Source organism: Myripristis murdjan, chromosome 12, assembly GCF_902150065.1.
Source record: "Myripristis murdjan chromosome 12, fMyrMur1.1, whole genome shotgun sequence".
Taxonomy (NCBI): domain Eukaryota; kingdom Metazoa; phylum Chordata; class Actinopteri; order Holocentriformes; family Holocentridae; genus Myripristis; species Myripristis murdjan.
Genome location: NC_043991.1, coordinates 25,345,510 through 25,363,228, shown reverse-complemented (window position 1 = coordinate 25,363,228; position 17,719 = coordinate 25,345,510). Strand labels below are relative to the sequence as shown.

Sequence of the window (17,719 nt, the reverse complement as noted above, 5' to 3'; positions counted from 1 at the left end):
TACAGTTTCTGCATGATTAATGAATTTAAGGCTGGACACAACATTGTAACACAACACCCAAATATTGTTAGTTAAAAACTTTAATGCTTTCTTATTATATATGAGAGGCACACAGTGGATTTTTTTTTTTATTGAAAGGTTATTGGATAAGTTCCCTATATAAAAATAAATTTAAAGAGTTGATCTTTAGTTATATTTACAGAATAAATAAAACATTTGTGTGTGTGTGTGTGTGTGTGTGTGTGTGTGTGTGTGTGTGTGTGTGTGTGTGTGTGTGCGTGCGTGCGTGCATGCACGCGTGTGTGAGGGTGGCGGTGGATCTTAACACTAAAATAGGCCTTAACATTTAACCAAACATTTTGAATGCATTTCACATGACATTTAATTTAATAAACTAAACATGTTTTTTTCCAGCTCTATAGCTCCCTGTATAGTACACTGATTGGAGTGAAGCCCATTTGAAGCTTGCAGACATAGTATAGGTAATTATTTTTCATAGATGCATCCCGTCTTGTGCGTCAACCATACGTCACACTATAGGCCTAATGGCCTCCCGTACAACAGTGGTGGTGTTGAAAAAAAGCACTGCTATTATCCAACGCATGGCTTCATATTCAGAGTAACCAAGATAAACAACAGCACAGGAATTTACATCGATATTGTTATTATGCCTACAGCAAATGAGGCAGGTGACCCACATTGGCCATTTGGGTAGGCTAATATACCTGCACCTTTTTTTCTTTGGCTTTTATGTTCCATGAGCAAAATATTAATTGATCAAACATATTAGTCAAAATCGTCAGCAATGCATGTGGTTGCGGCTATATCGTAACCATCTCTCCAATAAACCCAATTCCAGTGATGGCTGGGGGAGATGCGCTCGTCCTCAGCGATAATCGATAGACGGATGCAGGTAGCCTGCCTCCCTACACACGCAGCATCACCACGCATCCTTACTACACTGTGCGGTCTGTCTTATTTTCCTCCCCATCACCATACATATGAAGGATCACCCGTAGGGGCCTAGCTCATTGATCAATAAACATCTGGAACACCTCATATTTGTTTTACAAGGCGGAGGCGAACAGTCTGTGCCCGAGATAGACGAGTGAGACAGCAGCACCAGGACGGACCACTTGACACCTTGCTTCACGGCATCGATATGCAGTAGTGTGATACCAGCTCTGCGGAGACGGGAAGGCCAGTCCATGGCATCTTGATATTAAAACCGTGGGCTCTGCGCATTCCTGACCGACGGCACAGTCTTTTTTTTCCTGCGGAGTGGAAAGGATTAACTTGGCGAGATAAAGGCAACGAGGGAGGAAATCTTACAATAATTCAATTTTGACCAAATTCTGTTGGGGGATTCGTGGGATATCATTGGACGTGCGATGGACTCCAACGCGGGGGAATATGGCATGGCTCGTCTTGGATTGTTTTTGGTTTTGATGGGGCTGTGGAGATTTAGTGATGCTTGCCCTGCATCCTGTACTTGCAGCATCTCAAGGATTGCTTGTATTGATTCTGTACCAGGGATCGAGGATTTCCCAGTCCTCACGTTAGATGACATGGAAAACATCACCGAGATGTAAGTGTCTGAAAATGATCATGCAGAAAGCTTAGCAACTTAATAGGGTGTAATGTGCAAAGAGGTGCCTCCGGATTAGGCGTAGTAATGCCTAACTGGTATCGGCAAAAATAATAATAATGATGATCATAATCATAATAATCATCATCATCGTAATCATAACAATAACAACAACATTAATAGGCCTAACAATTAATTTGCCTCGCGGACTGAACATGACTAACGGCTTTTTTCCACATATAGTATAATGTCAAACTTAAAAAAAAAAAAAAAAAAAAAAAAAACGGTTTTTCCCTTCATAATCATCACCAATGGGTTTGTCAGATCATACTGAGCGCGTGCATGCGCGTGTGTACGTGGTATGTGGAGTGTGTGTGTGTGTGTGTGTGTGTGTGTGTGTGTGTCTGTGTGTGTGTGTGTGTGGAGGAGGAGGAGGAGGAGGGGGGGCTTATTTGGATTAGCCAGTATTTTCCTTACAAAACAGATCCAAAGGTTGCTGGAGTAAATGTTTGACACAGTCTGCGAGCCGCTCGTTTGGGCTTCAGGCGCCGGTGTTCAATACTGAGAGCCCAAATCTCAGATTAACCAATTTTGCAACATCACCATATTGTCGCCAGATTACACAAAAGATCACTTCAGATGTGTACAGCTGAGGCGATTTGGGCTACCCACAGATGTGAGAGCCTTATCTGCGTCAGTGTGTTGGTCTGCACGGCAGTACGAGCCTGCCTGCTCCAGCCGTGCACAAGTACAACTAGCACTCAAGGAGAAAGGACAGGAGACTTGGATGAGTTTTCCAGCGCAGACTGGGACTAGCTGTCACATCCTCCACTCAGGAGTGTGTAGGCCCACTGGCCGTCTTATCCACTTTTCACACGCAGGCCAAAACAGATACACCTTGTCCACAACCTGGTGCAAATAAGAGATTGTTGCTCTTTTTCTAAATAATGTATAATTTACTACAGCCCAGCATGTTGCAGTGTAGTGTGTCTTAACTTTTGAAGCATACAATATTTAATACAAAAATACACATTGAGGGAAGGCTTCTTGGTATCTGTCTTGTCAGAATGCCGTCTTTCTGATTTTGACATATATTCTGTACCCGTGCCCCTTTGTCATGCTTATGAATAAGGACAGAATCCTTCTGCAGCAGTAACACTTCATATAGTATGAAAAATATGATTTATGCACACAGAGGTTGTTGAAGTTCATGCAAGTTGTGGCAAAGACTTATTAGATTTTTTTTTATACAGTCTTGTAATATGTAATCCCAAGAAATCCCAACTGATACACATTTAGCCTGAATTTGACAGTATTGCTTGTTAAAACATTTTGCCAAAAGGTTGCTTTGTACTATCAAACCGTGGAAAATTCATTTGAAATTTTTCAGAGAAATATTTCCCATTTCCATATGTAATTTGTAATTTCTCTGTGCCAGAGCATGCCATATTTTCAGTTTGACAACTTGTCCCAACCAGGAATTTGGGGAAATTATGCATGAGCACACTTAAGATACAGCCCTAAATATTACAGTTATTGTGTTCAGTGAAGGCTTCAACTGACAGTCAAACATAGCCTTTATATATGACATAATACAACCTATTCTGTTCTTTATCATATATTGCTGATCAGTAACATTCAGTGTTTCAGATTTTTAGTTCTGATTGTCAAAATCTCGTTTTTTCTAACACCAGGGTGCATAGATCATATGTAGTGTATTACCAATCTGTGTTAGGCTTTGCATTTAACCTTCATAGTTTCAGAGTTACACTGTAAAAACTAGTGCCAGTAGTGGATTTCTGATACCAACACCAGTTTTAGAGGGGACAAACAATTCACCAATTCCCAACATGGCAGCCGATATCTTGAATTTTTGAGCGGGAGTGAAAATAGACCTTTTGTATTATGGATTGTGCAGCGATTTTGCACCAATACGACGATGCAGAGGTACTCAGAAATTAGTTTTCTTGAACAAATAACTTTATTAAAAAATATTCAGCCTTATTATACATTGTCAATCAATTCTAAAAATGAACACTGAGAAAAAAAAGAAGAAATGAACAGTTCAATAAACATCAGTACTGTTTAGTATCAGTCAATTGCTGACCATTTAAATGAAAGATAAAAAAAAAAAAATTAAAGAAAAGGATCAAATATTAATAAAATTCAATATTCAATATTCAAGAAAGAGAGAAAAAAAAACTTTTATGTGTCAGCATATATGCCAATACTGATATGATACCAATATATCTGAGACAGGCCAACATAAGCCAATAATACTGGCTGACCAATATATCGATCGGGCTCTAGTAAAAACTGCCCATGTGATAAAACTAACCTCAGACTATCTAAATGGTTTAATGCTAGATGTTTGCACATATTTTTGTGAAGGAAATAGAAGTAACAGGAATAATATCAAGAAGAATGAAAACATAATTTGCATCCGTCATCAGACAGTTGGCCTGTAAATAGTCTCCATTATGTTGTGTAGCTCTACATTATAGCAGACCTGAGGTCAGTCAGAGAGTACAGTAGGACAGCACTGAACTCAATTGTGCTGTCATTCGTTTCCTTGCTTGCTACATTAGATTGATACAGTTTGATGACTGTGTCTGCAAAATGAAGACATCTAAAGCAAAACCTGTTGTCACCCAGACATAGCACCTCATCTTAAAAACCATGCAAGTGCACAAAAATGCCTGTTTTCACACACACACACACACACACACACACACACACTTGTATTTGTCACTTCTGCAGACCATGCTTGTCCGTGGAATATAACAACAACAACAATATGGTGTATTATCACATCAAAAGGCTTCAGATCACAAATTCTTTTACCAGCCGCCAGTGCATGACTTGTATCTTCAGTGTTTCAAAGCCTATATGCACTTTTACAGTTTGATTGCTGTGGGTTTGACTTGAGAAAGACTGTGTGTCGTAATTGGGCTTTACCTGTATATTTTTGACAGATTCATTGCAAATCAAAACAGATTATTTGACATCAATGACAACAGCTTGAAGTACTACATAAATCTCAGAAATCTGTGAGTATCATATACACACTGTTATTCATGATATTTAAAGAAGTTTTGCTACCATGCAAATAAAAATGTGGATAACCTGCGGAAACCTATTTACTTCCACTTCCAACAGAACGGTGACAAAGACCAGATTGACGTCTATATCATCAGATGCCTTTTTCAACAATACAAGACTTCAATATGTGTAAGATGCCATTTTAAAACTTTTTTTCCCCCTCATTACTCATTTCAGTAGTGTACTGCTGTCATTAAAGTAGCCTTATTTGGATTTTGCATTAGGGCCACTGTTTGTATGAATAACACTTGTAATGCAGTTTGACATTCTCCTATGTTTTTTTTCCCCACTTTTTAGAAATTTCAAAGACAACAATCTATCAACACTGTCATGGAGAACATTTCAAAACTTAAACACGACATACTCGTAAGTATGATTTCCATGTGGGGTTGTCAGCTGCGTTTGTCCACGTGTGCATGCACAGCTCACGAGTTCTGTCACGGGCTGTCTGTTTTCCAGGCTCCTCCTCACCGGGAACCCTCTGGACTGTGTGTGTGAGAACATGTGGATCAAACTGAGGCTACAAGACGAAATTGAGAGTCAAGAGCTGAAATGCATAGATGACCGAGGAGTGAGGAAGGCCTTCACGAAACTCACTCCGCCAGACTGTGGTAAAGTGAAACCCACTGGACATTGCTCACAGCAGTCAGAGAGCAGACAACCTCACAGAGGGAAAGGGAAAGAAAGACAAATCCATGCAAAACATCCTCAGCCTTGTCAGATGTGTGATTTTAGTGTTCCCTTGCGTCTTGCAGAGGTTCCCCAAGTGGAGGTCACCCCCACAATTGTGACCAAGATGGAGGGGAGTGATGTCAAAGCAGTGTGCAGTGCCTCAGGCTCCCCTCCCCCTGAGATCCTGTGGAACTTTGATATGCTCTCTACCAGCTACGAGGTGAGCTGGTCTACCTTGCAGCTTCCTGTTTGAACATTTGCTACGTATCAACCACTTTGGGCCTCTCACTTTGAGTTCGTGGTTTGTAGTAGAGTTGCAGAGTTTCGTAGCAGCAAGTTAATTCCCCCTCGTTCTGTGATCTGCAATGGGATAAAGGTGATGAATGTTCAGGAAACAGCCATCTCTCCGGCCCCTAGAATTTATAGCATGCCTGATATCTTTCTTATGACGGCTATAATGCAGATAATAATGGTGTGTTTGCAGATAGATGCTTTGGATCTGGAGAGCAGCCTCACCTTGTCGGGCCTATCACCTGATGATAATGGCAGAGTGATCATCTGCAGTGCCGAGAACATGGTCGGTCAGACCGAGGCTACCCTTCAGCTCAACATTCTCTGTAAGGACCGCCCCCGCTTTTAAAAACTGCTAATCTTAAACCACTGTGTGAAATCTTTATAAGCTGTATTTGCCTGCCTCTGTTCCTCTGTGATGATCTTCTTAATATCTTTTTCTAGAGGTTTCTCTGTTGGTTCAATGGAAGCACAAGGTTTTTTCAGTTTATTATTACTGTCTCTCAGCAAATCGTATTGACTCTACGTGTTTCCTGTCACCGTGACTCTTCCTCTCGTGAAGCTCCCAGTGCCTGGCCATACTCTTCTGCTCGTTCAGTGCACCCGTTCCTCCTCATTCCTCTCTTGCCCATATCCCTGATGTCTCTATTCAAGTGTTATATGATTAGTTTTTCTTTCCCCTCTTCCTCTTCCTCCCCTGCCATGCTCCTCATCTCCAACTGCATCTCCTCTCCCAGTATGACCCAACGATATTGGCTTCCCTCTTGGCTTTTCCTTGTGGCTTTTTCCCCCCTGGTGTTTATTTCCCGTTATCCTGTGATTACTCTTCCTCTCCTCTGCTGTTGCCTTCGTGTCAGTTGCCCCCACCATCCAGCAGCTGCTGGGGCCTGAGAGGGACCACCACTGGTGCATCCCCTTCAGCGTGACGGGGAACCCCAAGCCCCAGCTGCAGTGGTACCACGAGGACATGCCGCTCCAGGAGCAGGACTTCATCCGCACCCGAATCCACCTGTCCACCAAGAGCGAGTACCACGGCTGCCTGCAGCTGGTCAACCCCACGCACATCCATAACGGCGAGTACACACTGCTGGCAAAGAACGAGTACGGCCAGGACGAGAAGAAGGTCTCCGCCCAGTTCATCAACCCACCTAATATTGGACACCCAGGTCTCTATGCACGTTCTTCTTGCAGTTGTTCATTGAGTAAGCAGCCACATAGTTTCAAATTGTTCACAATATTCATGCCAAATAACACTTTTTTTCTTCTTTTTTTCCTCAGATGAGCCCTTCTACTATTGTAAGTAGTGGATTTAGATGGCCAGATTTAACATGTTGATAATATTGTATTTGCTTGAGGAAGATACAGAATCCTATTATCACAAAGCTGTAGTTACAGTGAGAATATAACATAACACATAAATATTTTTACTCTTCCCCTCGTCCATGATGTCCATCCACTTCTCTCCCCGTGCCTCTGTCCGGCTTCCACTCAGACCCAACTGGTAGGTGTTTGGACTTTCACTTTGCTCATTGCTCCACCACATCACTCATAAGGGCTGTGCAATATATCAGTTTTATGTTGATATTATGATATGGGGCTAGATATCATCTGGGATTTGTTATATCATAATGTGATTTATTTTTCCCTGGCTTTAAAAGCTGCATCACAGGAAAATGAGACAATTATCTGAGCTTATAAGACTCTTCCAAGTGTTATGTTATTTGCCTCTACCTACTTGGTCATCATATCAATTTTCCTAATGTTTTTTTTTTTTTTTTTTTTTTTTTTTTGCAAAATGTATTATGCATAAATATGTTATGATAGTATCAGTAGTCATCCCTACACTATTTTCACAATATTGATATTGTGATATTTAGTCAAACATATTATGATATTTGATTTTGTCTTTTTATCATCTCCTGCACATCAATCAATCTCATGTCCTATACTGAAGATTTTATTCAGTCTGTATTTTCACATTTTCAGCCAAACTGTTGTCTTTTTACCTTGTCCCAGTGAAGATAAGCAGATTTAGGTCTTTACAGTGTCTCTGTTTGACATTAAATATGGTCTGTGCTTGGTGTGTTTCCTTAGACCCCCCTCTCCCCCCGCTGGACGACAGCGTTGCAGTAAGTGAATCTGCTCAATTATCATCATGTAAGCAGTGCAAGAAACTATTACTGGCACATATGCTGCAAAAAAGTGATGTTCTTTCTCTCCAGGTGTATGTAGTGGTGGGCATCGCAGGTGTGGCTTTGACTGGGTGCGTTCTGATGGTCATCATTCTAAAATACGGAAGAAACTCCAAGTTTGGCATTAAAGGTATTTTTGAAATCACAGGATCAGACTCCAGGCTCATTGTGATTCCCTATGCTAGTATGATACTGCCTGCTGGAATTTGTGGATCCTATTTTGGGCTGAGGTCATCTTATGTTTATTTATGATCGAATCCCTCTCTGGGATCGTGTGATATCCTCTGTCATTATGTTTATTCGTACTTCCACCTCTTCTCTTCTCTGCCTCATCCTTCTTCTTCTCCTTTGCCACCCGGTTTCTACCATTCGTGCTCTTCTTATTTCTCATGCCTCCCTACATCATCGTGTCCTCACTCACCTGTTTTCTTCCGCCTGCTCCATTTCCTCCTCATAAACCTCCACCCACTTTTTCTTTCTCCACTCCAATCCAATTCTCCTCCTCCTGTTTCCTCCTCCTTCTCCTCTCCTATTGCTCCCCAGGCTCCTCCTCGGTCATCAGTAATGACGATGACTCTGCCAGCCCTCTTCATCACGTCTCCAATGGCAACAACACCCCGTCGTCCTCGGAGATGGGTCCAGACGCAGTGATCATTGGGATGACAAAGATTCCTGTCATTGAGAACCCACAGTACTTCCGTAACTCTGGCAGCATGCTGAAATCTGACACGTGTGAGTTACCGTCTCGCTGGACGTATAGCTGGTAACCTGGACCTTTTCTGATAAATCCATGCAGGGATCACTGCTGGATGCAATATTTATTGACAACATCCTGCTGCATGGTGATAGTGATGACTTTGTCTCATTCCTGCTCTGCAACTGGACAGTAAGAGCTTAGATGATGTTCAAAAACACACCCTGTTTATAGCTAGCTTAAAGGAATACTCCACTGTTTTGGCCAAAATACGCTTTTTCAAACTTACGGTCTTTGTGCACTGTATATTTTTGTCTGAAATTGGTGCACGTTTAAAAATAAATACACCCTCACATTGTGTCAATCACGTTGACACAACAGGCTTAAGAAATTAATGGAACAATTGGATAGACTATCAGCTCTGTGGAAAAGTGTGATGAACAGACTGATCCCAGGACAGCTGCTGACCAGGATCTGGTCTGTACGCTGCAGTGTTTTGAGGCTGCGCCCTGATGATCTGCACATCCGGCTGAAAGGCTGATCACCATAGAAATTGAAATGACTCAGTTTTCATTCAGTTCCTGTGGCGATCACCTGGTGCAGACTCTTCTGCACAGTTTGGACTTGGCCTATCAAGCTCCTCGCTGCTCTTGACACCCTCTCAGGATTGGATGGAACCAATGTTTTGCAACAAATATAATAATAACACACATCAGAGTCAGTGTGCAAAGTCTCTATGCATAACGATCTTTATCAAATGACGGATTTAAAAAAAACGCATATGAAAAATACAGACTTGGTATGCAAAGGCATTTACCCAGACTGAGACAAGATGTTCAATACCATTTTCACCTCTGCACGTCCTATGGCTAGTATTTCATTTCATGTTAGCTTAGCATAAAGACTTGAAGTCTATGGGAGTCATTAGCCTAGCTCTATCGAAATGAAAAAATAAACCTTACAGCAACTCCAAAGCTGTCTTAATTAAAGTGTATCATGTGGATTTAAAAAATAAAAGTAGAGCCATCTCAGGAAAGGTAGATGGTAACCTCTCCTGAAACAGCTCTTGTTTTTGTTTTTTATTCCAAGACATGCATTTATTTTAAATACACATAATACATTGTGTAGATAAGACAGCCTCGGAGTTGCTGTATGGTTTATTTTTATTTTTACAGAGCAATGCAAAATGTTAGAACCCAACCACTGGATGTACACAGGTGAAAAGCGTTCCTTTAACAAAAATACAGTGAAACTGAGAGTTCGTCACACACATCAACACACACTCACACTCTCACACCAGCATTCACACTAAATAATCAGGGTTCACACTGAGAGTCATTTGTCTCACTTTGCTTTGCAGTTGTCCAGCATATCAAAAGACACAACATAGTACTGAAGCGGGAGCTGGGTGAAGGCGCCTTTGGGAAGGTCTTCCTCGCTGAGTGCTACAACTTGACACCAGACCAGGAGAAGCTGCTTGTGGCTGTCAAGGTACAGATCGGGGAGGCCGCTCACCCAAAGGAATCGATGCACTTGTCACTCAGTTAGTGAATTCTATTGAGTGGATGTACAGTGTCGTAGATAATGCTGCTCGCTGTGCTTGTTTGTGTCCCCCCGTCTTTGCACCCTCGCCTGCCCTCAGACTCTGAAAGAAGCCAGCGAGAGCGGCAGAGCAGACTTCTACAGAGAGGCAGAGCTCCTCACCAATCTGCAGCACGAGCACATCGTCACCTTCTACGGCGTTTGTGTAGAGAGCGACCCCCTGATCATGGTGTTTGAATACATGAAGCACGGTGACCTGAACAAGTTCCTCAGGTAGGACCCCTTTGACTTTTACTAGACAGTTTTAAGTACGCATTGTACATGGAAGAGGCTGTAAATTCCACCTGATTCGACCATAATCACATCATAAAATGGATGTTATCAGCCGTAATCACCCCTATAGTGTGTCAGAAGGCTGTTATCATCTATTCCTATCATCAGTCTGTCTTAACCAATCAAATAGTGCCTTGGAGCCAGATGTACTGTGATGTAGAATAAAGACCAGCAAAGTTGACTGTGTAAGGAGCTGCTTGGGGTGTTGGATGGATCAATCTTACGGACCTTCACTCTGGAGACCAGAGATCAAGTTCCAGGTCAAGGAAGAGCCATGTTCGTTTCTGGCTGACTAACGTTAGGTACCAATGCCAGCTAGCTATGTCAGCGAACATCACATTAAGTTAACATATGACCTTTTCCTAACCTTAACCGTAGGAGCCAAATGTGTTGTTGGAACATCTAGACTTTAAATGTAATTTATGGTTTGTACACTGGGTGTCGCTGTACTGGTGTCTAGGGCGAAGGGATGCAGGTCGGAAAATTACTGTTGTCGTCAGGTGTTTCGACCCTGGAAGGGTGAAGGGTTTTTGACTGCTGTGATGTGGAAAGTTTTTTTTTTTTTTTTCATGCTTTATAATGTGCGTTTGGTTTTCCGGTGGAGCTGGAAATTGACTTTATTCACGTTTATGCATGGTGGAAACAATAAATGTGATTATTATTCTGCAGCCGAAGAACAGCCTTCAGATTTGTCCAGCAAATGGTATCCAAAGCCAGGTGTGTCAGCCAGGTCACTCCTGGGTTAGACTCCTCACTAGCTCAAGACTTAGCTCCTGTCCTCTTAACCATGACGACAAACCCTCTCCTCACCTTAAACACTAAGTAGCTAATGAAAGTTAAACTAACAAAAGTGGCTAAAAGTAAAATTTGAATGGTTAAAAGGGATTGACAACTAGCCCATACTCTTTGGAGTGTTCACAACTGATGACATCCATCCTTGGTAAATTCTTGTTGCAGGCACCAAAACTTCTAAAATATGTCGCAGTATGATTTTAGAGGTAAAATCCAGAGGATGCAAATGTTAACCAGGGGTGTAACAGTTCAATAAGCCCACAGTTTGGTTTGTATTGTGGTTTTTGGGTCATGATTTTTTTTTTTTTTTTTTTTTTTTTTTTGTATATTAGGGAGAAAAAGAAAAACTACCATTCCCAGTGCTCTCTGTATTTTGTCTTATTTGCAAAAACACATTCAGCATATTCATCAGTATATTCATTAATTCATCAGCTAAGAGGGTGGTTAGATGGCTCTCATACAGTGCATGTGTTTGTAATACTGCACTGTGTAGGGTGTACTGTGGTCAGTTTTTGGTTGGTTTGCCACTGTATTGAGCGTTTCAGCGTTTTACAGCTCAGTCTTACAGCCCTAATGTTAACTGGGTCAAGTGACATTTTGTGACTGTGCAACTGATCCAGCATACTGTACAATGGCAAAGAGCAGTGACTGCAATTAGTGAGCCCCGAATGAAATGTTTGTTTGTGTGTGTAGGGCCCACGGTCCTGATGCGGTGCTCATGGCGGACGGTCAGCACAGTATCCTGGTGGAGCTCACCCAGTCCCAGATGCTGCACATTGCCCAACAGATTGCTGCTGGCATGGTCTACCTGGCCTCTCAGCACTTTGTCCACAGAGACTTGGCTACCAGGAACTGCTTGGTAGGGGAAAACCTGCTGGTCAAGATAGGAGACTTTGGCATGTCCAGAGACGTTTACAGCACAGACTACTACAGAGTGAGTCGCAATTATTTTCATTTTCAGTAGCTTTTTCTTTCTTTCTCCTTTTCTAGCCTCATCTCTCTTTTTTCTCTCTCTCTCTCTCTCTATCACACACACACACACTCACACACACACACACACACATACGCACAAATTCACACAGACACTCACAACCCTCTTAAATACACACAGAAATATGGAAATGCACATGCACAGTCTCAAATATGTAATTAGAATTTTATTCTAGTTTTGGTCTGAAATAACTGTGTAGCTACAGAAACGGCAATTTTAACCAGAAGTATTTTATCTATTTTTAATGCCATTTAAATGCAAATTCTATAATCTGCATAAAATTACTGTTTCCATGGTAATGGGGGCCAACAGTGCAAAATGCACCGACAGTTTTTCTTTTTCCCTAAGCATGGAGTTAATGCGTCACTAAACTTTACATGAACTCCACCACATAAAACTGAGAAGGAGTCGCGTGTGTTTGGACTCAGACCAAGAACACGGAGGCCCTATGGATGATCCTCACTTCTAATGCAGGCGTATTGTGTTGCTGTCAAAGCTCTGAAGCTACAGTAAGACGACAAAAATCTGTACATATCTATTTTGTCACGCTGAAGAACAGGCACACTGTGTTTGCTTCAGTCATCCCATGTATCCCAGCCTGAATCCCACAGTGCCCTCTGCTGCTGAGTCTTCCCGACTGGAGTAAAAAAGAATATACAAGCCACTCAGACAGAGGGTGCCTTGATGCATCGTCTTTCATCAGATAAGAATACCATACACCAACTCGATATCAGGCGTTGTTTTCCACTGGATACAGTTCACAATATGAGGTCTCATCTGCCATATAGCTGCTTTTATTTGGACTTTTGCAAGTCAAAGGGGATTCCTGTAAAAAAAAAGATTTCAACCTGCAGAAATTGCATTAAACAGTTTATCAGAGCATGGCGGTGCCGCTTTTGTTTTGGTGTCGAGCAGATCTGCTTTTATTTGCTCCCTCTGCTCACTGACCATGAGCTGGACGGGTGGAGCAGGTGGCAGCTGGGATGAAGGTGAGTGAGCAAAACCCGCAAACTTTTCATAGCGTCCAGCACACACAGCCACACTGCACAGAAACAAATCACAAAAAGTGGATTGCAGTGGACTGCGTGATTACCAGAATGGATTCAGCAGTCGGTCCCACAGCAGAGAAGGTGTGTGATTGGTGGTGTATAGTGAACGTACTGCTGGGTGGATAAATTCACTGCCTCCCGCTTGAGTTTCCTTACTGAACTTATGGTGCTGATTGTGATAAATAATTTCAGATATCACAAAGGTTAGACATAAATAGTCTTTTAACTGTATTTTATATTAGTTTGGCAAGTCATACCAATAATCTTTTGGAATAGAGTGGTCCACATTAAAAAAAAAAACAGCACCACAACCCTACATCATACAAAGGAATGCACTTGAGTGCAGCAATTTCCATCCTTTGTTTTCCTGGCACATCGAACCGCAGGGCTTCGAGCTCGCTCTCCAGCAGGCCCTGTGGTGTTGGTTACTGATGGATACTGTTCTCTCTTTGCAGGTGGGTGGTCATACGATGCTGCCAATCCGCTGGATGCCCCCAGAGAGCATCATGTACCGGCGGTTCACCACTGAGAGTGATGTGTGGAGCCTTGGTGTGGTGCTGTGGGAGATCTTCACCTACGGCAAGCAGCCCTGGTACCAGCTCTCCAACAATGAGGTCAGAGTCCAGTATAAGTCTGCGCATCAGAAGAGCTCTCATCTTTCTCGGATTTATTTCAGTCAGCACTGGAGCGTGGTCAAACAACACTCGTGCTCAGAAAACAGCCTTGAATAGATTCAGCATGATATTTATCAGCACAGTTTTGGTTTTTCACTTGACTGTCTTTACGCCATTGAATGCTCCCTTCCAAAAGTAAACCATTTGTGGGAAATGTGCAAAGTGGATACACAACCACCAAATTCAGTTTTTTATTTTATGCTATCACCGTTGAGCAGTACACAACTTCTTGTCGTCCTGTATCCCACAGGTAATTGAGTGCATCACCCAGGGGCGTGTGCTGCAGCGGCCCCGCACCTGTCCCAAGGAGGTGTACGACCTGATGCTGGGCTGCTGGCAAAGAGAACCCTACATGAGGCTTAATATCAAGGAGATTCACAGTCTGCTCCAGAGCCTTGCCAAGGCCTCACCTGTCTACCTTGACATACTGGGCTGATTAACTGGTGTGTGTATGTGAGCATGCATATGTGCGAGTTGGGGCTGTGGATGTGGAGATGGTACATTTGTATGCATCTCTGCACATGCATGAGACGGAGGGAGTAAGGAAAACGGAGTATGTGTGTGAATGCGTGAGTGTGTGTGTGTGTGTGTGTGTGTGTGCCTGCGTCTATGTACAGTAAATGGCTGTAAATGTTATTGTAAATGCTATTGTCTGTGTCTTCATTGCATTGACAAAAGCCTTAAATTTTGAGTCTTTTTTTTTTCTTTTTACTTTCCTCTCCTGATCCATTTACTGAGGCATGTTTCACATCTTGAAACCAAATGCGTACTGAAGCTGTCCAAACCATCAACAAACCATCCTACACTCTTAAAAATAATGCTCAAATGCGTTCAAGACGTCAAACAAATTAAAGTAACCTTGATTAATGGGTTATTTTGTCAGTTGGCCTGGCTTTGTGAAAAAAGGTCACAATCTACATTCACTGCATTAAATTATCATGGTCTTGTATAGTTGTACACATCTTTATTGGGGATGAAAAAAGGGAAAATTGTGTGTCTCGCGATCACCGATGATGTAAGGACACAACTGTACAGATTCAGCTTTTCTCCTCTCATTCACAAAGACATGTCATGCAGAGCTGCGTAATCTGTTGACACATGGGAGATAAACCTCAGTTATCAAGTTATATCAAAAGCTATTGCTTTTACACATGCCAGACTACTATAATAATATTGTAGGGAACTGTAATAGGTAACAGGGGCTTTTGACTTTGTTATAGATTGAAATCTCTTAGTTTTGGTACAAGCCATTCATTAGCACAATTCTGTCAAACCTTCTATGTGTTCAAATAGATATGCGCATATCATATACATCATATTCATATTCACATCATATACCCTTTCTGTTCTTTTTTCCCCCATGATACTATCATCATCATGTCATATTGTAAATATATTTTACTATAGCTTCTCAAGTTCATCTCTATTTAGAAAATAGTATTTTTAATGTTGTTAGAGTGCACTACTCATTCCACAATCTGAAGTCTTAATTTGATGTATCTAAAGCACAGTTAATGAGGACCAGGTGGTGTGAAGCTGTGCCCATCTCGAAAGATGAGCACACGACTGTCACTGTTACTGTTTTATTTTGTGCATTCACCAGCAAATGTCATTGAGCAAACCTTTCCTGTGTGGTGGCCCATATCTGTGAAACGACATGCTTTTGTGTGCATTTTTAAAGACGGATTTTCAAATGTTGTGGGTGTTGATGAGATTGAGATCGCTGATTATTTGTCAAGAGAAGACGAGATGAAGGACTTGGCGGTGTCGTCTTTATTTTTGCCTGATTTCTAAGGGGGAATGACAGGGTATCAGACACTGTTTACTGTGTGCTGATTTAGGCTAAATATATTGTAATTATCAGTGGAATTCCCTTATTCTAACTATTTGGCGTCGGTATGCACTGAAGCTGCTATTTATTTGTTCACGGTGCAAGATTTACTTCTGCTGATCTCTGATCTGATTCGGTAGATCTTGAGCTTTATATTGTAGGCCAAGGCACAGAAATAAAGGTATCAAGAGTCTGATTGCCCTTGAAGTGTCCCAGGGGGGTCTTCATCTCTCTAAACAGCCCCAGTTAGGCAAGTGATGACTGATACTATTTCTAACGCTGGGTAGTGGTGATGCACATTTGTCGAGGCAGGGCACCTTAATGCTTGAGAAGAATGTTGTAAGATTCTTTCTAGTAATACTTTAGTTAATTACTCTTATTTTTTATTTATTTATTTATTTTTTTCCAAATTATGCTCAATAGGCCTGTATTCTTCAGGTGAATAAGACATAAAGGTCAAATATTAATGCAGTTGTGCTCTGCAAGTATGGTGCTTTTATGTATCTGCAACTACTGTATTCATCTTTGCAAGAACAGCAACAATTACTCCTGCTCTTAATAACCCTCATGTATTTTCATATTGAGGCATAGAGGAGAGGAGGGAAAAAAAAAAAAAGTCAAGTGCACTTTGTATTTTTCTTTAACAAGGGCCCCGAATGCACAACCTGAGCACCAGTGTTCTGAATTGGCCACTCAACCTGAAACCACTGTGCTGCCCTTTTTGCCCTCTAAAACAATTTGACCCTTATTATGTTGGTCATGGCTGAGGTAAATCTTATTTTGACACGCTGTCCTTGTTGAAAGCATCAGTTTCTTTGTCTCTTTTTATTATTACATCTGTCAGTTATGTACAGTAGTCACATGTCAGCTGTATATAAGTTGCTGTCCATTCTGTACAGTTCTGATATTTCTATGTCTATATGAATAGTAGGCTATGTTTAATAGTATAATCTGTTTTAAACAGGTATCATGTCAAAAACTGTGTGACATCTATTGAAAATAATGTGTTATGGGCCTCTGGCAATACATACTATATGTAAATACAATTTTATTTGTGCTAAATTGTATAATTTCTTTGTGCTTGTTCATAATAACAGTGAGAATACAATCCTTTTTTGGCAACTTTTGATCTGCAGAGGACTTTGTTTGAAAAATGTGTTTTTCTCTATGAAAAAAAAATCTCTTTGTCTCCTTTCCTCTCCACTGTGATGGGGAGTTTACATAGAGGTGGTGTGAGATGCTGTCCGTCTGCGTGGGAGGACCATAGACTCTGGATCTGATAAAAATATCAGGACCTCTCCTAGCCGACAGGTGTCCCAGCAGACATGTGGCCCACGGCAAGGGGGTCAAAGGTGACCCCCCGGCCTCCGCCACCACTCACCTCTGACTGACTGTAGCCTATTTTGATCCTCTTTCAGATGAATAACTGTGACTTTGCATCATGAATAGTATATTATTTTGAATGTAATCTAGAGGGGTTGGGACCTTTTTTGAATGTAATCTATCTTTTTGGGGGGGTGGCGGGGGGGATCAATGATTCTTTTGTAAATACATGGTAAAAAAAAAAGTTAAAAAAAAAGAAAAAGAATAACAGTTTTCATCCCTGTGCAGAAAACAAATTTTACTTACTGTGTGAATACAAAGAAAGAGAGTGTGAATATGTTTGTGTGTGTCAGAAATGTCTCAGAGATGGTGTGTGGTGTGTGTATGCGTGTGTGTGTGTGTGTGTGTGTGTGTGCGCATGTGTGTATTTGCGCACACATCGCGAGAGTGTGTGTGTGCGTGTGCACTCTCCTGGCAGATTTAATCCTGCTTTAATCAGTCAGTTCTATCAATCAATTCAATGCTTTGTGCATCATGTGAGTAGCTTATCCACAATTAATGGAAATGTTCCTTGTGATACTGTGCATTTAATAAAGGTGGTATGTCTTACAATATGCCTTGTGTTCCCCGAATTTTTAATGTCTT

At 41.6% G+C, this 17,719-nt stretch overlaps 1 protein-coding gene across 1 annotated transcript; it reads left to right on the top strand.

Annotated features, from left to right (window-relative positions):
- The first annotated feature begins 1,270 nt into the window (after window positions 1-1,270).
- Window positions 1,271-15,260, top strand: ntrk2b (neurotrophic tyrosine kinase, receptor, type 2b). Its single transcript, XM_030065370.1, has 18 exons — window positions 1,271-1,588; window positions 4,564-4,638; window positions 4,748-4,819; window positions 4,988-5,056; window positions 5,150-5,301; window positions 5,446-5,582; window positions 5,847-5,979; window positions 6,511-6,819; window positions 6,932-6,949; window positions 7,146-7,154; window positions 7,748-7,782; window positions 7,876-7,975; window positions 8,389-8,577; window positions 9,900-10,030; window positions 10,182-10,354; window positions 11,900-12,140; window positions 13,702-13,860; window positions 14,171-15,260. The coding sequence occupies exons 1-18, from the start codon at window positions 1,392-1,394 to the stop codon at window positions 14,354-14,356; spliced, it is 2,385 nt and encodes a 794-aa protein (XP_029921230.1). The 5' UTR covers window positions 1,271-1,391; the 3' UTR covers window positions 14,357-15,260.
- Window positions 15,261-17,719: the final 2,459 nt, after the last annotated feature.